The 24145-nt window shown below is 61.9% G+C and overlaps 1 protein-coding gene across 1 annotated transcript in view; it reads right to left on the bottom strand.

The window, feature by feature from the left end:
* The window catches only part of DAGLA (diacylglycerol lipase alpha), a 62500-nt gene that overhangs the window by 5952 nt on the left and 32403 nt on the right, over positions 1-24145 (bottom strand). The window contains 16 exon segments of the mRNA XM_036862383.1: positions 658-854; positions 2072-2144; positions 2480-2548; positions 2869-3011; positions 3861-3941; positions 4418-4495; positions 4584-4667; positions 5250-5403; positions 9125-9249; positions 10997-11074; positions 11676-11810; positions 13791-13878; positions 17741-17879; positions 18467-18568; positions 19954-20165; positions 20562-20700. Coding sequence (XP_036718278.1) covers positions 658-854; positions 2072-2144; positions 2480-2548; positions 2869-3011; positions 3861-3941; positions 4418-4495; positions 4584-4667; positions 5250-5403; positions 9125-9249; positions 10997-11074; positions 11676-11810; positions 13791-13878; positions 17741-17879; positions 18467-18568; positions 19954-20165; positions 20562-20656 — 1853 coding nt within the window. The 5' untranslated portion in view covers positions 20657-20700.

Below are 24145 nucleotides of genomic sequence, written 5' to 3'. Positions count from 1 at the left end.
AGCCCTCGCCACCACCCCCTCCCCAGCCAGGAACATTTATGCCAAATGGAGCCAGAAAACCTGACCTTGCGCCTCAGCCCCAATCCCTACATAGCCTTTCACCTGCTTGTGGCCTGGGCCATACCTGCTCCACCCCAGGGAGGGTCCCGACTCAGAAGCCATTTGTCGAGGAGGCAGCCCAACCCTCTGAGAGAGCGGGAAGGGGTCGGGGGGTGAGGTGGGAGAGGTCGCCGTACCCGCCCTCTCCTGTTCTCTCTCCTGCCCCCACCAGCTGTCTGCCAACTCATCCCAGCCGCGATGCCAAGTGACAACTGAGGCGTGAGCTTGGCCAGGGCTTTAGGGTGACCCTCCAGGGCGTCCGCTTTTAAATGGATGCGAGTGGGGACAGCTGTCCTGGGGGACACCAGGGAAGGGTGACACTGGGGACGAAGACCGGGACCGTCAAGAGAGGAGCCTGGAGTCCTGCTCTGGATCGGCCTGTCGTTGCACTTCCAGGGCCCAAGGCTGGGGCAACCCTGCTGTGGGCGCCCTGGGCCACCGTCACCAGCCTCTGCACCTACGCCCCGAGGGTGACAGGATGAAGGCTGGCCCCATCCTCCACTCCCCTGCCCTGGCTGCCGCCACCTCCCAGCTGACCGGGGCGCGGGCAGCACCTACCAGCACTGTTCCGCTGGGTGGTTGTGGACCACGTGGATGATGCGGCCGGGGGGGTAGAGAGGGGTGCTGGCTGACAGGGCGATGGTCAGGTCACTGGGGTGGGTCCAGAGCCGCGTGCTGGCCAGGGTGGTCACCTCCACCTCCTCGGGCAGCTCCGACTTGGGGATGCATTTTGTGGCCCCTACAATGATTCGCCACTGTGGGGACAGGGAGAAGAGGGGGATGGAGCTGAGGGGCGCTGCACAGGTGGGCAGTGGGTGCTCAGGAGAGCTCATAGGTGATGGTGGGGAGCTGGGGTGGCCATGGGGCAGAGGGAAGGGCAGCGCCCAGTGAAGAGGCGGGGGCTGAGGTGTCCAGCGGCCACGATGGCCAAAAAGGTGCCAAGGACAGATGACATGGAATGGCTGAATTTCAGGGCTGCAACACCAGTCAACCCCTTATCTAGCGGAGAGGAAACAGGCCCAGCGAAGGGAGGGGACTTGCTCTAGGTCGTCTCATAAGTCAGAGGCAGAACAGACCCCGAAGCTCAGTCCAGCTGCACCCACCAGGCCCGGCCACATTGGGGTCGGCGCCCCGCCACCTGCCTCCTGGGCCTGACGAGCACCCGGGACTGGGTCTGAGAGGGGCAGTTCCATGTCCTTAGGCTCCTCCTAAGTCTTCGTTGCCTGCTCACCCCGGCACCTGGTGCCCTGCCTGCCACACGGTCACGGGCACCAAGGCTGGGAACAGTCCCAACTGGGCTGAGAGGGTGAATGGGGTGAGGGCGGGCCTGGGGGCACAGAGGCCCTGCTGGGCCTGGCCGGCCACCCCCTGCCCGCCTCAGGGCGCCTGGCTGCAGCATGCCCCCCCCCCCAGCCTGGAACGCCGAAGGCCATGCTACAGGAAGAGCCCCCAGTGTCCTCTGCAGGCCTGAAGAGGGGTTAGGGAGGGCTGGTCCTCTCCTCTCAGCCACAGGGAAAACCAGAACAAACTGCCCCCAGACCCCCTCCCCAGGCGACCTCCAGCCTCCCTGAGCCTGGGGAGCGCAGTGGGCTTTGGAGGAGGCCTTCCTGCCACGCTCGGAGCACTGACCTCGGGACTGCTTTGTCCCGACTGCAGGCAGCTCTGTGCCACAGGAGTCAGGACTCAGGAGCCCTCGGTTCCAGTCCTGACTGCGTTACGACTTGCTGTGTGAGCAAAAGCAAGTCCCTTGCCCACCCTGGACCTCCGTTTCCCCATCTGCACAAGGACAGGTAGGGGGCGGATGGGGTGAGCTCGGAGATGCTGAGGGCCTGATGGCCTGAGGTCCCCAAGACATCCACCATACCCCAGCCTGGCCTCACGTGGCGGGGGGCCGAGGGACAGGTGGGGCAGAAGACAAACGGGGAGCCCAGAGCCCAGGGTGCCCCGGCGGCAGGGAGGGGAGTGAGCTCACTTTGGGCTTGGTGCTTCGCTGCAGGACATCCAGGAGCTGTCTGCGGAAGCCTTCCAGCTGGGAGAGGCCGATCCTGGAGAAGGAAGTAAGTCGGGGCGTCAGCCTGAGCTGGCCCAGGACGAGGAGACGGGCGGGGTGAGGGGCAGCAGGCCTCCCGGGAACACGAAGACCAGGCCATCAGGGTCACGGGGTGGGTGAAGAGCCTGCAGCTCGGCAGGGCCCAGCCAGGAAGGGGAGGCCAGGCAGGGCGGGCCCACCTTGCCCTCTCACCCTGGACACCTGAGTGGGGGGGATTCTGGGGTCCCTCGAGGAGGTGGGAGTTTGAGTGAGAGAGACGGGGCACCTGGGTGAGGCCCCGAGGTGGGAGAACAGCCCAGGCCAGGCAGGTGGAGAGAGGGAGCGACTTGCCTGGGGACAAGGTCTTTGCCCAGGACCACAGCTGTCACAAACTCCTTGGAATACTCCATGGCGTCCTCGCTGCAAGGGAAGCCGAGGGGGTGCTAAGGCAGGGGAGGGGCGTGGTGTTCCCGAGGGGGCTCTGCTCCAGCACTCCAAGACCCTCTGGGGAGCGGGGCTGCCTGCTCCCTGCCCGCCTATCCCGTCAGCAAGGCTTTGCTGGGGCTAGATCCCAGGGTCCACCTGGCTTTTGACAGAACCCCCAACTCCACTCTCCAGGCCATTCCCAGGTTCCCTTATGATCGGAACCCAGACTGCCTAGTCCAGCCCCCTGACCGAGCCAGCTCCCAGCACTGTCCACCCGTCGCCCCCAGCCAAGTCTGAGGCCCCAGACTGCTCACCTCAGCAGGCCCCCTGGGGGGGAGTAGGCAAAGCACTTGAGGGTCGGGTACTGGGGGCGCAGGAGGAAGGAGAGGATGGCAGCAGTGCCTGCGCCCAGGGAGTGGCCCACCACTATCAGGCCATAGTGTTTGGTTCCGCGGCCCTGGGGACCGAGAGAAGCCCTGAGAGTCCTGCCCCGCTGCCTGCCAAGCTGACACCAGGGAGGCAGAGGGGGCTTCCCAGAGTCCTGGGATCATGTCTGTGCTGTGTGGCTGCTGGGGCAGAGGAAGAGCCAAGCTAGGCCCCCACAGAGCAACTTCTTGGGGAGACTATATAACAAACTCCTATTCATCCTTCAAAACCTTGCTCAGAGGTTACTTCCTTGGAGAAGCCCTTCCTGATTTTCCAGGAGAGGCTTGCTCCCTCCTAGATACTGCATCTGCACCTGGGATAGACCTTTAAATATAAGGATTACACTCTATTATAATCATTTGGTCACCTGCTCCCATCCCTGTGCCCCAACCACTAGACTGGGGTCTCCTGAGGCCAGGGACTGCTTGGCTTTGGGAAGGGCAGTTGGGAGCACCTCAGGAGCTGCCTGCCTGCACAGGGAGGAGTGGGCAGTGGGCAGGGCCCAGATCGCCCTCAACCAGAGCAGCACCCCTTCTATCTCTTCTGCAATTATTTTCTATGTTCATTCTGCTCAACATTTTGGAAGCCCCAGAACTGAGCCATCTTTAGCCTCCAGTGCCTGGCACCGAGCAGGTGCTCACAACTGCGTGGGGCTGAGCAGGGGTGTTCAAGAGGAGCTGGTACAAAAGAAGAAAGGGCCAGAGGGGGTGGGAGGGACTGAGCAAGTGAGGAGGGGGCTGGGAGCCAGGGATGGAAGGAGAGTGTAGGAGCCTGGCCTGCAGGGGAGGCTCCATCATTCACCTGTCCTGTCCCCAGTCTGTTGCCCTGGGGGTGGGCGAGCTGGGTGTGGCAAGGGCTCATGGCATGGAAAACGCCTCACCAGGTCTCGCCCGAAGGCCTGGGACAGGACCATCTCCTGCTCCAGCTTCTTTTTGATGTACTCAGCCGAGAGGACCATTCCCTGGGTGAGGAGGAACAGAGGTGGGTGTCACAGGGAGGGAGGGAGGCCTGTCAGGGGCCAGCAAAACCACAGGGATGTGAAGCTCACTAACCCTGTCCCTCCCATTTCCCCCTTTGGTCCTCATGACAAGCTGGCTGTGGGGGGGGGGGGCTGGTGGACACTTTATCACATCATTTCCATTTCACAGATGAGAAAACTGAGGCTCAGAGGGATGGTGTGCCTAATAGGAACCAGTGAGATCTCTTCCCAGTTGCCTCCTTGAGCTCTTGTGGGACAGGATCTGTGCCGGGCAGGGCTGCGGGGGTCCTGGCAAGTGGGGGGCAGTGGACTTTCCAGACGAATCCGCACCTCTCTGACCAGTCTCTCCTGGTGAGCCCAGTGACCCCGGAGGAACCCCCACCCCAACAGGACAGGTCTGCGTGCTGGCAGCGGAGAGAAGGCCAGGGGCCGCCGGGGGAGCCCACGAGGAGGGGTACCTTGTGTCCCAGCCAGGTGCCATGGTGCCCCTCCACAGGGAGGCGCTCGGCGTCACCGGTCAGGTCTGTCAGGGCGTCCTTGTGGGGAGAGAGGATGGTGAGGAGCGGGACCGAGAACAGGAAGAAGGAGGCGGGCACCCTCGGGGGCTGTGAGGGGGCAGCGTACCTTGGGGGACAGGGTTCCCCGGATACTGATCACCACTTTCTTCTTATCGTGGTCCACTGCCACGTAGAAGGGGGTTTCATAGACCTAGGAGAAGGGCGGCTCATGAGCCTGAACGGCCCCCAGGGTGGAGCCAGATCTGGGGAAGTGACTGAAGCCGGTCTCCTTCAGGGCCCGGGAATCTGGCTCCACTGGCCACTGGGCCCCTGTCGCCTGCAAGGGTCACAGTAGGTCCCTCCCAACCCAGCACACGGCCTACCCGGCCTTCCTAATTCCGCTGACCCCGGTGCCCTTGACTGCTGCCGTCCTGCCTGCTTAGTCCTGAGGGGGCTGCCCCCTCCCTAGTGCCTCCTGCTTCTTCCCTCTCAATTCCTTCCCCCAGAGGCTGGGACCAGGAAGCCCCAGTGCCGGGTGCGGGGTTGGGGTCCACTTCCTAGCCCCAGAGCAGATGCAGGCCAGGATGTGGGGAGAAGGAGGCGGCCCATCTCTGGTCTGCCCAGCGAGGGGAGGCCTGGAGGCTTCGGCCAGCCATGCCAGCCAAGCCAAGGGCTCCTGCCGCTGAGGGGGACAGCGTACACACCCCAGACCGCAGCCCTGCCTGCCTCCTGTGGCCTGTGGAGGACCGAGGCCGGGGGGATGCTGCCTGGCCAGCCCGCCCCAGTCCCTCACCGCATCATGGCAGGAGGTGTAGACAATGTCCACCGCGGTCATGTTCTCGTCCAGGAAGTGGCGCCGGATGGCGATGGCGTTGCAGCCGCAGCAGTTGTCTTCCTCGATGGTAACTCCAGGGGCAAACCGGGGCCGTGCGGGACACAAGCAGCACCTGGGCGGGTGGCAGAGGGCTCAGGGCCAGGGACCCCGATGGAGCAGTGGTCTCCCCCATCCTCTCTGGAACTGGTTCTTGCAGCCCTACCCCCTCTCCAAAGCCTCCCCTGCAAAGCTCCACCGGCCCAGCCCGGGCCCAGCCCTCATCTTACTCGGCCTCTCAGCAGCACAAGACCCAGTGGGACTCGCCCTCCCCCCTTGAAACGCTCTCCCCATTCGGCTGGAGGCACCCTTTCTCCTGGGCTGCTTCTCCCTCAGGGGCAACCTCCTCATACTCGTCCTCTCACTGAGGACCCAGAGGTCAGCCCGGGGGCTCCTCTTCTCTCTAGCGACACTCGCTCCTGGGTCCTCATCCAGTCTTGGGCTTTAAATACCACCTATGCACCAATAAGCCCCAGAGACCTGCTCACATTCAACTGCCTGTGCAACACCTCCTCCCAGATGTCCCACAGGATTGCAACCTTTCCAGGCCCCAGTCCCCGAGGCCCCGCCCCCTGTGCTCTGGCAGTCCCCACACCCACCCCTCAGGGCTCAGCCCCACGCTCGGCGCCATCGCCATCGGGTCCTCACCCCACCTCACATCCCACATCAAGTCCGTCAGCACATCCGCTAGCTCTACCTTCAAATTCAGATCTGGACTCCGAACGCTTGCCCTCGCCGCCACCCCCTACCCTGCTCCAAGCCACCTTATCCCTGCCTTGGAGTGTCACAGGGGCCTCCTGACTGGTCTCCCTCATTTATACTCGCCCCTTACGTTCTCAACGTGGCTGCCAGAGCGACCCTTTAAGATATACGTCAAGCCACATCACTGCACTCAAAACCCTCCGATGCTGCTCTTCCTGTCCAGTATAAAGGCCAGAGTCCTTGCAAGGGCCGAGGGCCCTGCCCCATCTGGCCCTGGTCCTCTGGCCTGTTGCCTCCGACTCCCCTTGGTTGCGTTGGCCATATTCCTGCCTCAGCCTCTTTGCACCGTGGTTCCCTCTGCCTGGAACATTCTTCTCGTGGTTTCTGTGTGGCCGGATCCCTCACTCCTTCAGGCCTCTGCTCAAACGTTATGCTCTGGGAGGTCCGCCGCCTGGGCCACCTCATCTGACATAGCTAGCCCCTGCCAAGCCTGACATCACAGCCAACCTAATTTTTCTCCAGAACGCTGATGTGCTCCAACGGGCTGCATTTCCTTGTCTGTGCCTTGCCACCAGGCGGTGGGCTCCACAGGGCAGAGTTTGCTCTGCTTGGTTCACAGTTACGTCCCCAGCACCAAAAACAGCGCCAGGCACATAGCAGGATTCCCCAAAATGAACGGGTGAGCGGCTGAGCTGGGCACCCAGCTCGAGTGCAGCTGCTCCTCGGGCCACCAGAGGGAGCCAGCACCCAGCAGATGGGGCCCTGCAGCCCCCAGAGCATGTGACCTATGTCTGCCTGCTTTCTTGGCTTGACGGCTGAGATTTTATTGATACTAAGAATCCTAGATCTCGGTGATGCAGAGGGTTTGTCTTCACTCGGGCAGCACCTGAGGGACTGATACGTACCTCCCAATGGGAAAGGGCCTCACTGAGAAAACCCAGGGTTCAGCCAAGTCTTGGAAGCAACCAGGCCTGGGGTGGGCAACCACCTCCATTTACTCTGGGAGACCCCCACACCCCTCCCCCGCCACTGCTGGGCCAAGTGGGGACAGGTCTGGGTCTGTGGGCCAGGCTCCCGTTTCCAGGCAGCTGTGGCCCCTCTCCAACCTCAGCCCCGCCCTCCAGCACCGAGCACGTGGCTGCCAAAGTGTATGTAGTCTTCGGAGACAGAGACCTGGGCTTGAATCCTTGCTCTGGTGGCCCTTCCTGACCGCGAGGGCCTGGTGGGCAGGTGCTGATAGCTACTTCACAAGGCTGGGGTGAGATCAAAGGCCCGAGAGGCAGGAAGCAGCTGGCATACAACAGGCACCCAATAAATGGTGGTTCTCCCTCTCTCCAGGGAGAAGGCTGCCCCTGAGTCGGTGATCTGAGGGCCAGGGGAACCGATGAGAGCAGCGGGGCCGGCAGCCTGGAAGGGAGGGGCCCGCGGCACCTCCGAGGCCAGCACTCCCGCCTGGAGGAGGCTGGGGTGCTGAGGGCCTCCAAGGTCCTGGGAGCCTGAGGACCCGCTTGGCCCATGGCAGGGCCTCTCCTGCCCACAGGAGACTGACCACACGTCCAGGGCAGGGCTGGAGCCGAGTGGGGTGTCCCCAGGATGGCGGGGCCATAGGCAGGCATGGCCTGCCATGCTCTGTGTGGGACGGGAGGACCACTCCAGGTGAAGGGCCTGGGCCTGAGGCCGGTGGGCTGCCCTCCTTCCTCCAGCCAGTGCTGGGACTCTGGGCTGCTGTGGACAGGCTGGGACTGTCCGGAAAAGGGAGCCCAGCCCTCTGGCCTCCGTCCCGACACCCTTGGCCGTAGGCTGGGACTTCAGGCCTGCCTCTTCTCCGCCCCGCAAGGCACCGGGCTCTCACAGAGCCCTCACGGGGCCTGAGGTCCTTCTGCTTCCTCTCCCTGCAGCATCGAGAAGCCTCGCTCCTGTCTGCAGAGCCCCTCAAGTGCCCAGGCTGCCAGTGACTCCCCGGCTTCTGAAATACCCCACAGGTGGGCAGGACGGACCCTGCCCGTACAAATGTTGTCCCCACTCTGCCCGTGAGTAACGGAGCAGGGCTGTCGGAGCCCAGGTCTCAGGACTCCTGGGCCAGTGCTCACTTGGAGAAGGCTCTCAGCCGCTGCAGGGGCTCCCAAGGATGCTGGGGGGGGAGAAGCAGTGTGCGGGCTGGCAAAGATGGGGAGGGGCGTGGGGATGCCCTGGTCAGCTGTGTCAGTCGCTGGGGGATGGTGAGAACAAGCCTGAGAGCCCCCCCAGCTTTCTGGGAAAAGGACGCTGGAGGAGGGAGTGGCTACTTGGGCCCCAAGGGCGGTAGTGTCGTGGAACAGAAGCTGCCCGCCCAGCATGCCAGCCTTTCCGGAACAGGGAGCCCAGGGCGCTGTCCTCCTTCTGCCCGGCCTGGGAAGAGCATGGAGACACCAAAGAAGGGGAGGGGCCCTCGTGGAGCCGAGCCCTCCTCTGGCCCACTTAGCAAAAGCAGAGTCCACCCCGGCCCCCGGCAGTGGGCTAAGGGCGGCACCCGGCTGAGGCCTTGCCAACTCCTTGTGAAGAGGGCTGGAGCCTTTCACAAAGGGCCTTCTTGCTGCCCTTCCAGAGGCTTCTATGGATTGGGCCTCAACTGGGAAAGGCCTTTCTTCCAGAAAGGCAGAGCACAGGAAGGGAGCCGGGAGAAGGAAGATGCGGGCAGAGGGGAGTAGTTGAGGGGGCAGGGAGAGAGATGGGACGGGGGTAAGCTGCACAGCCAGATGCTGGGCAACGTCTCATTTCGTCCTCTTAAAACAACTCCAGGAGGTATGTATCACCATCCCCATTTTACAGATAAGGAAACTGAGGCTTGCAGAGGTAGACCGACTTGCCCAAGGCTGCCAGTGACAAAGCGTGGATTCAAACCTGACACCGTGTGATTCCAATCCCCATCCGGGGATAACGCCGAACTAGAAAGGTTGAGGCCCAGAGATGGTGCAGAAGAGAGGCAACGCGGGCCGCAGGGGGCAGGGTAGCAGGTACAGTCCGTTTAGGGAGAGCCCCCCACGGGCAGGCCCGGCATCGTGACCACAGCCCCTCTGCACATGCCGCTAGCTAAGGGGACGGGCCGGTATACTCACGAGCAGGACCGGGCCAGCTGGCAGAGGCCACAGGCCGGCTTCCGCATCAGGTACATGGGCCACCCGTAGGCAGCCAGGGCAAAGAGCATGTAGTAGCAGACCTCCTTGTAGCGGAGCATCTCTTGCTGGAAGAGAAGAGGCAGAGGGCGGTCACCTCCTGCCCTTCCTGCCTGTAGCCTCAGGGCCCATGGGCTCCCCTCGATGGAGGATGGAGGCAGGAGCTGCCCTCCCAACGGGCTGCAGACCACCCCCACCCCCGCCTTGGAGGACCCGTTCCTCCAGATAATTGCATTTCCCTAATTATCTCCATGCAACCAGGGCACGAATCCTCCTAAGACCTGTCCCATTGCTCCAATCTCAGAAATTAATGATTTGGGGACAGAAAAACACTCAGAGCACTGGATCGATTTCCTTGCCTGTTTTCCCAAGAAGGGAAGAGAGGGGGAGGTTACAGCGATAGTCGCCCACCTCGGCAATCAGGCCCCCCGAGAAGGGTAATTTAACCCTGAGAGGCCCGCACCCTCCGGAGGGGGTTGCCCAGGCCACAGAGCAGCAGGGCCGGCCCTGGAGGCATGGACATGCTGGGGACCACACCAGTGGCCCACCGTCAGGGCGTCTGGGCAGATTGGGATCTCTGAGAAAGGCACCGGTTTGAAAGCTGGTGTCTGAGGCCGGTGGCTGTTATCAGCCTGACGGCTGCAGGAAGGCAGGAGGCCCAGGTATCCCAGCAAAGCGGCTTCCAGTGTCCCGGGTGCCCCAGGCACTGGGGACTCCTGCACTTAGAGGGAATTAGTCACCTTGTAAAAGGTGAAGAGGGTGATTAGTCATCTTGTGAAGTGAAATAAACAGCACCTTCATCAGGGCCCCGAGGGGTAGAACCGTCCCCTGGCTGCCCTGTCTGCTCTCCAGGAAAGCACTGGAGAAGGCAGCTATCCTCTTCGGCTCAGGCCGGAGGGCGGGGCGCTGGCACCTGGAGGCTCAGCTGCCCCTCCCCTGCCCCCCACAGGCGAGAGAGGGCATGGTGAGAGTGAGCCAGGGCAGCCCTGGGAGGCTGGGACGGCTGCTCTGGGCACATGCTATGGACAGGCTATTTTAAGAAGGGATACAAATGCCCATTTTGGGGAGCGGGGGCAAACGGAGAACAGGCTTTTCCAGGGGATTCAGATGTGAAGGATGAACACTGTCATCCTTCTAACACTGTCCCGACTGGCACCACTGTATACCGGCGCCGTGCAGGGAACGGGGCTCAGGATGGCTCATCCCCTCCCCACCGGGGCTCTGGGTGAAAGGCAGGCCCAGCGCCGTTTATGCTGCTGCAGGAACAGACTCAGAGGGGTCAGGGACTCGCTCAAGGTCACAGCCCTCCCCCCCCCGCCCCCCCGCTACACTAAATCGGTTTGCTTCTGGGGCAGGGCCGGCTCTCCGGCTGCAGTTTCAGCCCTGGGTGAGGAGCTCCTTTATTGGGACACACACACACCGGATTTCTCCTAAAGGCGCTTAAGAGGTTCTGCTACTCAGAAAAGCTTGGAGACCAAAGTGCTGTGTCCTGCTGCCTTTTGTAACAGTAACAACCGTGGCAATAATAGTGACAGCTCACCCTCCTGAAGCCCTTTATCATCTCAGGAGGCCAGGACCAAGCAATCTGAGCACCGTGAGGCCGATTCAGGGGTCTTTTCTGTAGAACCAGCGTGACGCAGGGGTGGGGGTGGGGCCGCTGGCGGGGGCGGACTCGGGAGGAAGGGGGACCGCCTGGAGGGCTGAGCAGGTGGGGTCGACGCTGCAAGGGCAGCGGGCAGGTGGTCTGCTCGGGTCGCCCGGGCAGAGGGAGAGAGGGAGCCGGCACGGGGTGGAGGCGGGGTGGCTCCGACTCACCGAGTTCTTGAGGTCGAGGTACTTGGTGTTTCTGGTCACCGGCATCCCAGACAGGAAGGCCAGGATGTCATTGTTGGCCTGGAAGACAGGCGCGTTAGGGTGACTGCCCCGGGCCCAGCTGCACGGCTGCGAAAGGGGTCCAGGCCCCCAGCTCTGCGCCCTGCCCGCCTCCCCAGGGCCTGAGAGCCCAAAGGAGCGTGTGCTTTCTAGCTCTTCCGTGACCTGGCCAGTTTTCCAAAATCTGAGGTCTCCTCATGTCTCCAGTTGCTCCCCTTCCACCCAAGGCATCAATCCCCGGGGACGTTGCCAGCCCAGGCCGGGAGAAAACGTATTTTGCATGGGATGCTGGGAGACCCCAACTAGGACTGGTGTGTTGGCTGGGGTGGGGTGGAGAGGCAAGCGCAGAGGCTGGAGCGCGGAGCTGGATGCTTCATTGGGCCCCTGTGGTTAGACGTCCCCTGGGGCCCTGGAGGCAGCCTTGCGGCCCCGCAGAGGGAAGTCGCTCAAGCAAGAGCCACGAGGGGTGAAGGGTGAGCTGGGGAAGGGAGGGGAGTGAACGTCAAAGGGTGGCCTCCTGGGCCAAGAGGGTGGGCAGAACCCGGGGGGCAGCAGGGGCGGCAGGGAGGGCCCGGGAGGAGGGCGGTGCGGGGAGGCGGCCTGAGGATGGCCGCGTGCTCACCTCGTCCAGCACGGCGTTGCGCTTGGCCCGCTGCCGCTGCCGGAGCAACACCAGGCCAGCGATGATGTCGGAGGGCACGATGTCCAGGTCTCGGAAAAACTCGGCAAAGAGGTAGGCGATTTCCGAGTAGGCGTCCTACGAGGTCCAGGGAGGCAGGAGGCGGCGGCAGGGGAGCAGGAGAGAGGACGAGATACGGGGAGTGAATGCCCGGGGCTGGGTGTCTGCTCCGGGTCCCCTGTGCAAGTTCCCCCCAGCCCCCCACATGCGGCCCTCTGCAGCCGTGACCCTGAGGGCCCTGTCCTGGGCTCTGGGCCCCTGTAGACCGGGCAGAAGCGGTCCCAGACATCGCTGACCCTTCTCCTTCGGCACTCACCGGGCACCGTCTACCCTGCACAGATGCCCCCAGGAGCCATTTCCTGTTCTTTCCCCAGGACCAGGAATCAAGGCCTGGGCCTGGCCTGTTTCTCCTTCAGCCTTTCTCTCTAGCAGAGGAGCCAAAACTAAGCTCCTGGCTGCTTTCCCCTCACTGAGTTTCTTCCCACCTCCCACCAGCTGTGACCTTGCAATGCCCTGCTAAGGGCTGTATGGAGCCCTGGGTCTCAGGCCCCCTCCCCAACCTGTCCAGAGTTGTAGGCTCAGGGACCCCCACCATGTGCCTGGAGAAGGGGCATGTGACCTGGGGCCACTGGCCCCCCTGGCTGTCCTGCCAGCTTTGTTCTCAGGACAGCCATGCTTGGGGCCTGGGGGCGGGAGGCAAGGCAGACAGACGCAGCCCTGCTAGCAGTGTGCAGTCTTCCCTGCCTCACGACAAGCTGAAGTCTGGAACCTCTTCCCTAACTGGTCAGGAGAGGCTGTGGTGGGAAGAAACTCATGGCAGCTGGTTTTCTCTCTCTGGGTTTCACCCTTGAGTGTCTGGCACACGTAAGAGAGGAAAAATCAAGGGCTACAAACTCAAAAGCCTAATGGGGCCAAACAGAGCCTGCTACTGCTTTGAGAGGCCCACCTTGGGCAAATCGAGAAATACTGAACTTTACCTAAACTCCCCTGATTTTTAAATGTTGGCAACCAATTCAAATTTTTAAGCAACACAGCATGAGTTGATCAAAACGTTCTCTGGGCTGGACCTGACCTGACCTGACCCCCCAGGCCGTCAGTGATTGATGGGACCTAAGTTTTGGGGACCCCTGGCCTTTCTGAGCAAAGACGTTCTGCTTTTTCCCCAGGCTCCAACGCCAGCCCTGAAGCTATCTGCCAGGAGGGGTGGGTGTGTCCTCTGCACGCCCTGGGCTGAGACCCCTCAGACTCCCCGGAGAGCCCCGGGCGGGGGGGTGCTTCCCACCCACCAGGGAACCTCTGGGGGTGGGAGGGACTTTCTTACGCTTGATTACTCACTCCACCGCTCACCAGGGGCTGCTAGCGGGTAGGAGCCACTCAAGGCTTCCAGTGGCTTCCATGGAGGGCACTCGCTGTCTGGCTTGGGGAGGAGTGGTCTCCTGACCTCACTAGCTCTGCCACTAACTAGCTGTGGAATGCTGAGCAAGTCACTCCGCCTCTCTGGGCCTCAGCTGCCTGATCTGCAAAACGAGGGGTGGGACTAGATGACCCCTAAGGGCCCTGCCAGCGCTGGGGGGGGCTCCGCCGAGGGCCCCCCCCAGGGCCCTGCCTCCCCTCCCCAACCCGGGGGCCACCCACCACTGACCCGCAGCGCCCTGGCAGGTGCGTAGGGCTAACACTGCACATCGAGGGCCGCACTGACCGCGCGGCTCCGACGGATCTTCCAGAGGGACCTGCAGCTGCTGAGATGCTGCTTTTCTCTGTCTTCAGGTTGCCCTGATATTTGAGTATCTCTTCTCCTAAACTAAACTCTTGAGTTCCAAGGGGTTGGATAAAAGGTCTTCACGTTTTTCTGTCTCCTTGACAAAGCAAGGGGTTGGCTGTTTCACATGCTGGAGGGAGTCCTTCAGTGAATAATAACAGGTCCTCTTAGGAGCAGGCTGTCACCTCGCTCCTGCTCAAAGCCCAGCCCTGCCCCACCCGGCAGAGCTGAGGAGCGAAGGCTCCTGAGTCGCCGACAGCAGGATGTGAGCCCCAGGACGGCGACTTCCCAGTACTTACTGACTGGGAGTCCTTCGTCCGAGTACAGCAGAGGAACACTTTGAGCCGGCGCGACCAGCTGGTGGCCTGACCCTCTTCTAAGCGGTGCCTGCAGTGGGGGAGAGTTGGTATGTGTGAGGTCAGAGGGCCCGACCAGAAGAGCTGGGCCCAGACATTACAGAAACAGGACAGCCTGTTCCCAGGACCCCAGCAAAGGGCTCCCCAGTAGGAGGGTCTAGGGGAGAATAGGCCTGGGTCCGGCCAAGGCTGGGTGGCCAATGACCTGCCTATCAGCCAGCAGGGCTCTCCCTGGGGGGCTCCTGCTGGCCTAAGATGGTGCGCTGTTGGCCGAGGCCAGGGCCTACGCTCCCAGCTTCTGGCAGACTGACAACAGCACACTCTGGGGGCTTCAGAGCTGGCAGCCCGAACTAGGGGCTGCCCTGCGGCCCACTCCAAAAGCTCAAATCAAGAGCCCTGGGAGATGGCGGCAGGGTGCTGGCCTCTCTGCCGACTTGTTTCCTGGCCTGGAGCAGACCTGCCGGAGAGACCTGTTTCCCCTCTCAGAAAGGAGTTCTCACATTGTCTGCACTTGGGGAAGTTTAAGGGGCTGAATGCGGCTCTGCATTCTTCAACTCCTTGGATCTGTTACATTAGAGGGGAGAGGGCCCCTGCCCTTCAGCTGCATGGCTGGCCCCTGTCTGTTCCACCCTCAACCCCAGCCCCAGTGGGTCTGGCTGCTCTGATGGGGAGTCAGGGTACCCAGGCGTCTGCACCCAAAGGGAGAGCAATTGACCGATTATCCACGGAGACCCTTCCAATGCTGGGTGCCCAGAAGTCGGTGTGTTCTGAGCATAAAGATAACAGATCCAATATTAAAGATGTAAATTTCCAGACTGAGCAAGAGGGGCTGGCTTGCTTTTGTGACACGTGCCCTCCCATCAGCTCCTTCAGAGCCTGGTGCTGGGTGGTCAGGAGGGGCAGACACGGGTGGCCCTGGATGCCTGCAAGGCACTTAGCATCCATCAGGAGTGACAGACGGGGTCCTCCTCCCCCGCCTCTCGGCTCCTCTTTGCAGCTAAGGGCCGCTTCCTGCTCCCAACCCTGGTTCCACCGGCCATGGGCCACAAGGACAGGGAAAGCCACAGAGCCTTCCAGGGCTACAGGAGGGGGTTAGGAAACGGTGCAAGGGATTTGCTATTTCTGGGACCTGCCAGCCCTAAGGGACTTGGGCAGACTCACATCCTAAGCCAACGTCCCCCCTACTGGGGACTTGATGAAGGGACAGCATGCTGGCCAAGCTGAGTTCCCAGAGCATCACGTTCTTTAACCCTTTAACCAAATTGACTTTTAAACATTCGAAGAGAACTTCCTCCCTTCCCTCTGGCGGATGTTAAGTGCTGTATACTCTACTGCAGTACCCTTTATGCCCACCAGGGGGCAGATGGAGCCAATGACACATTTGGCCTAAAGCATCAGTTAGGCTACATAGACCAAGACAGGGAGAGACACACTCAATCTGCAGAGAAAGTGGGCTTCTCTGGTGGCACAGTGGTTAAGAATCGCCTGCCAATGCATGGGACACAGGTTCAAACCCTGGTCCGGGAAGATCCCACATGCTGTGGAGCAACTAAGCCCGTGCGCCACAACTACTGAGCCTGCGCTCTAGGATCTGTGAACCACAACTACTGAGCCCGTGTACCACAACTAGTGAAGCCTGCGCACCTAGAGCCTGTGCTCCGCAACAAGAGAAGCCACCGCAATGAGAAGCCTGTGCACCGCAACGAAGAGTAGCCCCCACTCGCCACAACTAGAGAAAGCCCGCACGCAGCAACGAAGACCCAACGCAGCCAAAAATAAATAAATAAAATAAATAAATTTTTTTAAAAAGTCTGGACAGAAAGTTCATGGACCCAGCACGCCCCCGCCCTGGGGCTCACTAAAGCGAAGGGAGGGCAGACACTCCTTCCGCAAAGATCCAAGGTCAGGCTCCTAGGAAGTAGTGGTGGGAAGAACCCACCCCAAACCCCACCAGATTTCACTGGAAGGAGAAAGAGCAAAGGACTTAAACAGCTCCCTGACTCCCAGAAACTAAAATAACCCGTTGGTGTGACGCAGTAGGGCTTGTGCACAGCCCCAAACCTGGAAGTGGATGAAGGGTCAGCAGGCTTGAAAACGTCCCTGTTAGAAAAACTGTCTGTTGGTTTCAGAGCAGAGGGAGGGCGAGCGGGGAAGAGCCTGAGAGGTGGTCACAGCAGCCCAGCTGTGGCCTGGGCTGCCCTCCCAAGCCCGCTCAAGAGCTGGACGAACCACAACAGGTGGGGACCTGTGAGCCTGAGGACTCTCACTACCGCTCAGGGCCTGGCACCGCTGGAAAGCTTCCTAATTCAGATGACAGCCACCGACAACCCCCAACTGCAAAGGCGCTGGCTGCCCTGGGCCCCAAAGGCAATTACCCAGAGTTGGGGAGGGGAGAGTTTTTTCCCCAGGGCCCCAGGAGCCCAGAAACCAGGCCAGGTGGGGGCACGTGCTTGGAATGAGCAAAATGGTACTTGGTGGCAGCTGCGCCCGGAAGAACAACGGGCTCTGGGGCCTTGGCTCCAAAACCAGGCATCTGGGGCTGGGAGGGGGCCAGCCCAGGCACGGGTGTGGCTCTGGCTGCAGTGCCGAGCTGACGTGGAGGGCCCAGAGGAGCTGGGACACAGAGGCGTGCGAGGGTGGGGTGGGGGCCTGGGCAGCACACTCCCCTGGCTGAGGGCTCCTGACCCTGCTGCCCTGGGCTGGGGATGGAGTGCCAGTTCCACTCCCCACCAGCCTGACCTGGGGCAAGTGACCTGCCCTCTCTGGGACTTGGACCCCTCATCTGTAGAATGGGGCTCACAACCGCACCAGGGTTGGCAAAAGGATTAAACAGGATTAAACTGATGGGGCTTCCCTGGTGGCGCAGTGGTTGAGAATCTGCCTGCCAATGCAGGGGACACGGGTTCGAGCCCTGGTCTGGGAAGATCCCACATGCCGCGGAGCAACTGGGCCCGTGAGCCACAATTACTGAGCCTGCGCGTCTGGAGCCTGTGCTCCGCAACAAGAGAGGCCGCGATAGTGAGAGGCCTGCGCACCGCGATGAAGAGTGGCCCCCGCTTGCCGCAACTAGAGAAAGCCCTCGCACAGAAACGAAGACCCAACACAGCCATAAATAAAATAAATAAAAAATAAATTTAAACAGACTGATGGCGGAAGGGGCTCAGTGCAGGGCCTAACGCAGAACAGAAGCTCAATATACAGGAGTCACTGTGACCCACCCTGGAAGCACCCCCCTCTCTTTCTCTTTCAATAAACACGAACCCTGTGAATGTGCCTGCACGTCCTCCCGCATTTGCTCTGCCATGGCACGGCCTACCCCCTTCTCCAAAACACTGTGCAAAACATCTCCCCTCCAGGAAGCCTTCCTTGGTTAACCTCCTCCAGCCCCCTTAATCCTAGAGGCAGCCTCGCCTAGTGCTTAAGAGCAAGGGCTCTAAAGCCAGACTGCCTCGGCTTGACCCCAGCCCCACCATTTACCAGCTGTGTCACATAAGCTCCCTGTGCCTCCGTTTCTTCCTCTATATCACGGAGATGACGCTAACAGCTACCTCAGGCAGTGACTGTAAGTTAATACATGCAATTCCTGGCTCGCCGTCTGAGCACTTCCCACCATTACTCTCGTGTTGGTAGCGCTGAAGGTGATGACAGTGGCTACCATTTACCGAGCACGAACCTCCCGTGAGCACGGTGTTAATCACTCTGTTAAACCTCACAGCAGAGCACGAGGCAGGAATTACTGCGGTTCCCACTTTACCGACCAGGAACCTGAGGTAAGCCTTTGGCCGGCGCCCGGGGCTCACACAGGTTGAGACGCCGGGAGGGAGGCGCGGGGCCGGCCTCTGCCCACGGTCAGCAAACCCCGCGGGGGACGCCCGCCCGCCCGGCCCACTGACCGCAGGTTGTAGGTCCGCAGGTTGCGCTGCCTCCTCTTGGTGGCCCTCAGCTTGACGAAGGTGCGGCCCGTGGGGTCGAAGACGCAGAGGACGGTAATACAGACGCTCAGGATGACCACCCAGTTGCAGACGACCATCCCTGTGGAGGCGGCCGTGGGAAGCCAAGGGTCATGGTGCTGGGGACACCTCTCTGGCTCTGAAGAAGGGGCACGGGAGCCTCCCTACCCCCAACTGCTTCTGGGGCCCAACAGCAAGGCTCCAAAGGCCCTGGCCCTAGCCTCTGGCCACGCAGCCATCCCCTGGCTGAGCCGTGACCCCAAGGCCCATCCTTGGCACGAGCAGACGGCTGTGTGGGTTTCCGGAGCCCCGGGCAGCGCTGTGCCTACTGCTGTCCCCGAAACCCAGGGTTCCCCAAGGGGGTATGGCAGACTGCGGGATGAAGGCAACCTGCCCGGCGTCCTCATGGAAACTGTTTCCCTCCCACGATGCCTGAGCCTCCTATTCTCTAACCTGACCTGTCCCCTCCATCCCCAGGGCTGCCCTGTCTAACCTGGCCCTGTGCTCTCCATGCCAGGGTTAGGGTTAGGGTTAGGGTTAGGGCTGACCCCGTCCCCTCCACCCCGGGGCTGCCCTGTCTAACCTGGCCCTGTACCCTCCACGCCAGGGTTGTTAGGGTTAGGGTTAGGGCTGGCCCCGGCCCCTCCACCCCCGGGCCGACCAACATACCGAGCGTTACGTTTTTGGCAGTGAGGTCATTGCAGGAGGTGTAGTACTGAGTGAGCCAGACGATGCCCACGATGGCGTAGATGAACTCAATCACCAGGATGGCTGCAAGGAGAGCAGGGCCCCAGCTGAAGGACGGAGAGGCCCTGGAACCTGGGCCCGGCTCCTCCTGCCACAGGATGCCCGGCCAGCTCGGCAGCAGACTGCCCGCCGCCCCTGCCACACAGGCCTCGTGGCGCAGAGGGCCCAGGGAGTGTGGCTGTCCCACCACTGGTTCTACTCATGTGCCCTCAGGCCCCGACGCCTCCCTGAGAAGGTGACTGCAAAGGTGCATGACGAAGAGGCGTTTCTCTGTTCGTTCAGGAATTAGAACTATACCCATGAACTCTGGGATCAGATGTATCTTAGGCAAGTTACCTAATCTCTCTGAGCCTCCATTTCCTTGTCTGTAAAATGGGGGTGACAAGGTCCATGGTACAGGGCTGTGAGAACTGGGTGACGGGGTATTCATTTCATGGAAACTGCTATTCCCAGGAGGAGGCCTCTGGCACTTGAGGCAGGAGGGGGAAGGGGCCCCAGCAGCCAGCTGCCCAAGGTGCCCTGCCCAGACCAGAGCAGTGGGCCCAGGGCTGAGATGGGGTTAGGGAGGCAGGTGGGAGAATTGACGGCCCCCCCAGGGGGCAGCATTGGAAGCCCCAGCTCTACAGGCATCCCGGTGTGGCAGCCGAGAGCCCAGGCTTTAGAGCCAGACAACTTGGGTTCAAATCTCAGCTCTGACACTCATATGCTTACTAGCCATGTGACCTTAAGAGAGCAAAGTAACCTCCCTGGGCCCCAGATTCCTCATCTGCAAAATGAGACCAGCAATGGCTCCTCCCTGAGTTAACACGGGAAGAGGACTTAGCACAGGCCACAGGAGCACAAGAATGTCCACCAGGAGTGACTGGGAGAGGCGGCTGGAACCCAAGCCCAGGAAGAGGAGACGGGCGGGTCCTCCGGGAGCTGGTCCAGGCCCCTGAGGGGCTTCCCTGGGAGGGTGGGGGGCTGTCTGGGGAAGGATCACAAAGCAGCTGAAGAGATATGCACAGCCTAGATGGAGCAGCGGTCGGCAACCTTTTTCTGTAAAGGGCCAGAGAGTAAATAATATTTTTAGATGTTGTGGGTCATAACGTCCGTCACAACTACTCGGCTCTGCTGCGGTCACGCAAAAGCAGCCAGAGGCAGTAAGTACTAAATGAATGAGTGTGGCTGGGTTCCAATAAAACTTTATTTAAAAAACAGACGGCGGGGCTGCGCTTGGCCCTCAGGTTGCAGTCTGCCCACCCCTGGTCCAGAAGCGGGCCCAGTAAGTCTGCCCGTTCGCTGCTGGCCCCAGTGCTGGCACAGGGCCCAGCCCATCGTGTGTGGCTGAAAGAATGCTGGGCCCAGGAGGAGGGTGGGGGTGGGGGTGGGCCGGAGCGGCCCCCTCACCCACGGCAGGGGGCCCTTACCCAGGCGCACGTAGAGCACGTACTGCATGGATTCGCGGGGCTCCGTGTAGAGGATGCCGCCGCGCATGCTCAGCCAGATGATGGCCATCTCAGCGATCATGCAGCTCAGCAAAATGCCCAGGTAACCGCGGCCGTGGTCCACCAGGTTCAGGGAGCAGGCCTCGTGCGGGTTGTAGACCAGGCCGAAGAGCACCACGGACAGGATCACAAACCTGGGGGAACGTGCACATGAGAGGGGCCAGGCGGCCCACGCACCTCCCATGGCCTCTGGCGGGCGGCCTGGACTCGGGGTGGAGGGCTTCACTGCTCTGGGAGCAGGACCACTGTCTACCTGGCAGCAAGTCCCTCTGAGGACACGGGCATCTGGAGACAGGGGAGCGAGAGCAGGGAGCCCACCCACCAGCCGTGGGCAGACAGCACAGCAGCTCTGCCCAGTGCTGGGGTCAGGTCCGGCGGTGGCCAGGCGGGGGTCTCTGGGCTCCACGGGGGTATCGCCCTAAAGGCGTAGCCGTTTCAGCACCAACTCCGGGGAGCTGGGAACGCAACAGGGTTGGGACAGATGGCCAGAAGGCCCCCTTCCAGGCCTGTGGCGTGGCCCCGAGACTCACCAGGTGGTATGCAGGAGGAAGAGGAAGATGGCTGGCAGGACGAGGTCATCGCTGCCCACAGACCAGCGCCGCCGGAACACCACGATCCCGGGCATGGCTGGCAGCTCTGCAGAGGCTCAGCGGGCCTGGCGCTCACCTCCTGAAACAGAGCAGAGGACCCTGAGGCTGCCCGGGCTGCTGCGGCACCCAGGGCCATCGCGCTCCTGGTCAGGCGTGCCCAGCCGCACAGGCATCTCTCCCAGGCCCTGCAGCCCCAGGCCTTTCAGCCCCATCCCTGGGCAGGATCCACCTCCCGCCGTATCCATCCCCCACCGTATCCACCCCCTGGAGCTGACATCTAAAACTGTAGCAGCCAGACACTGGCTTCAGCCTTACCCCTGAGGACTCTCCTCCCTCCAACACTGGCACAGACCCCTTGGGATCAGCTCTGCCTGGGGTTACCCCAACAGGAACTGCTCAGCGCCTTTAAAGACCTGGGCTCACCCCTGCCTCCCTTTCCATGGGATCAGGGAACCCCCTCACCCACCGCCTGCTGCCCAGTTCATGCTCTCCTTGGGGTTGGGTGAGGGCTTCCCAGGCCAAGCCTGAGCCTGTCTCCCGGCATGAGCCGAGCCGGGCAGGTGGAAGGCTGAAGGCCTTGGGGAAGGTGGGAGTGAGGGCATGCGTGGGGCTGGCACACATGGAGGATGGGAGCGCCCAGCACATAGTAGGTGCTCAGTAAATATTTGTTGAATGATGTCTTCCGTTTTGTGCTTTGCTGGAATGCTGGGAGCACGCTCCATGACTTGATTTTGCATCCGTCAGAAAGAATTCCCAACCACAGCTATGCCTCTTGGCAGGGAAGGACGTGGTTGAGATGGGGGGTCAGGAGCGTAGCTGGGGTGCCCAGCCTCTCTGCCAGAAGGGCAGTGGGCAAGCCCAGCTGGTATCCCATCCTCCTGGCGACCACTGCTCCCACACCCACCCTGGGCCATGCAGCCTTTACCGCCCAGATCCCAACTCTCTGAAGTAGCTGAATTCAAGTTAGCCACAGGCAAGCTCAGGGAGGAGGGCCCAGGAATCCGGGCCCCCCCTCCCTAGAGCCCCAGGAACCAGGGCAGGGGGCGCCGGCTGGTTGGTTCCCCACAGGGGGGGCCCGGGAGACACGGGTGAGGGGCTCCGTGGCAGCCCTGCGCTCAACTGTGCAGAGGAACCCCTGCTGCGGGAGGCTGGGTGCTGGTGGGCAGCTGCCCCCAGGCTGGCAGAGGCTTACATGGCACCTGGTCCAGAGGTGGGCGGCAAGTCCTCCTCTCCCCGGTGACGGCTCCAGGGAAAAAGAGTGTCTGCGGAGACCGGCATCACTCGGGAAGTGGCCAAGTCTCCCCGGCCGGTGGGCGCGGCCCTCAGGGTGGGCGACGGGGTGTGGAGCCAGGTGGCCGGCCAGCACGTCCAGCCCAGCCCGTCTCGGTCGCCCTCTCCCTGGCGCAGCCACTTCATCCAGCCGCTGCCAGGCTGCTCCCAGAGAGGTGGCGGCCTGGCGGGCAGGCTGGCGGGCTAGCCTGCTGGGGTCGTGCCTACTCCTCCCCCCACCCTCAGGAAGTGACATCATCCCACTCTCTCCTAGGAGGAGTCGGAGCACGGATTCTGGGAAGCGGGAGAAGGATGGAGAGCGCGGAGCTGCGTGGCGGGGTGTCCGGGGGTGGGGGTCTGGGACTGCAGGAAGCTGGGGCTCCAGTCCTGTGTCTGTGACAAGTGGCTGACCGCACCGGCTCCGGTTTGAAAGGACGGACGGGATGGGAGGGGCTGGGACTCCGTGGGTGGCAGCAGGGCTGGGAAGGACAGAGCTGCCAACAGCTGGTATTTCAGCCGCCAGCTCTCTACAGCCCTTCCCTGATTCCAGGTGGCCCACGGAGGGTGAGCTGGAGCGTGGGGTTGGGCTCAGGGGCCCCTCACACAAATGAAATGACTGAGAGGTCCCAGCAGGTGCTGCAGCACTGCTCTAATCAGGCCAGACCCCGGCAGAGGAAGGGGAGGGCTGTCCCAGAGGGGCTGGCGGGTGAGGGCTGCCCTGCCAGGAGCCTAGAACATCTCGTTCTCAGGGATGCAAGGGTGAACCCTTCCCAATCGCCTGCTCTCACCCCCGCCCTTCACCTCTTGGAGTCTAGAATGGCTAAAACTCCCTCAACTCACACGTATCATTCACTTAACAACCTTGCGTGCACGCGGCCCCGCCCTCCCTGCTCTCAGGCAGCAGAGGTGGGGCGAGCCTGGCACCCCTGCAGAAGTGGCCGAAGATCTGTCAAGACCCTGGAGTGATACGGCCAGTGGCAGCCTCTGTCCCCCAGCTCAGGGAGTGCCCAGCCGACAGCTGTGGTCAGTGCCAGTCCCACCGAGGTCACGTGGCAGGGCTGCTGCGGGCTGACCCCACCGGGTGCCCCATTGCAGGCCTGGGGACCACACCCCGCGCCCTCCAGCCTGCACCCGGGCCCAGCCCACCACTGCAGAATCCTAGGCCCAGCGCTGCCTGGCCTCCAACCCGGGCTCCATCACCCACGAAAGGTGTGACTTACTAGTGGTGTCTCAGTTTCCTCATCTGTAAAGTGTCGATTATCCCCACCTGCTAAGGGTCTAGTGCGGACCATACGAGAGGGCCCAGCAGTGCTGGACGAAGCCAGTGACGGTCTTAGCTCAGGCGGGCGAAGCAGAGGGAGAGTGTGTGAACCCGGTGGACCAGCCGCCCCTCCCCGGCCTGGGCTGGTGGATTCTCCAGCTGGTCACCACCAGGTCATGGTGTGGGCTGGGGGGCGACAGGGCCTGTGCTGCTGCTGGGGGGAGGGTGGGCCACTCTACTCCATGCAGATTCATACATCTCAGGGCTGCTATTTTTAAGGGCCTGAAAGACGCTCTTTCTCTCGAGACCCCAGCCCTTCACAATGGGGGCCTGTTCCCCTGCTGGGGATGTGATTTCATCCGGAGGAAATGTCTCAGGATGGGGGAGGGCAGAGGCTACTTCCTGGTCTGGGGCTGCCACAAAGCACTACCTCTGGCTCTCCTCCCCTAGGGCACAGGGTCCGTGCCCTTCAGTAACCTCAGTGGGGCCAGCGCACAGCCTCCCTTCCTTACCCAGACCAGGGGCACTTCCAGGGGAGGTGTGGCGCCCCCTCCGGTGGGTGGGGGAGAACAGGGGCACTGCTGGGCGCCTCCCATGCCCCTGGCTGGGCACCACCCCCAACAGAGGCAGGTGTGAGGGAGGCACCAGGACACCCCCCACACGTGGATGGAATGACTTGAGTGGCACTCCGAGGCCCCCTTCCTCCACCCACAAAGCCCAATTTCCTTGATGGAGATTCAGGCCCCCGAGTTAAGTATTAACCATTCTCGGAGTTCCTCTCTCTAAAAATGCAAAACTGTTTTCTAAAATGCACATGCTGACCCCTACTTTAAAAACCTTCCATGGCTCCAGTGGTCTGCAGGATAAAGTTCAAGCCTCTCAGGCAGCAGCTAAGGGCCTCAGTAACTGGCAGGCAGGCTGTGCAACCTTGGGCAGGTGCCTTGCCCTCTCTGAGTCCTGGAGCAGGAAGATACTCCCCAAGCCCTAAGGATCC

Source organism: Balaenoptera musculus, chromosome 8 (assembly GCF_009873245.2).
Source record: "Balaenoptera musculus isolate JJ_BM4_2016_0621 chromosome 8, mBalMus1.pri.v3, whole genome shotgun sequence".
In the NCBI taxonomy this organism is placed as follows: Eukaryota; Metazoa; Chordata; class Mammalia; order Artiodactyla; family Balaenopteridae; genus Balaenoptera; species Balaenoptera musculus.
This window is presented reverse-complemented; position numbering and strand designations above follow the sequence as displayed.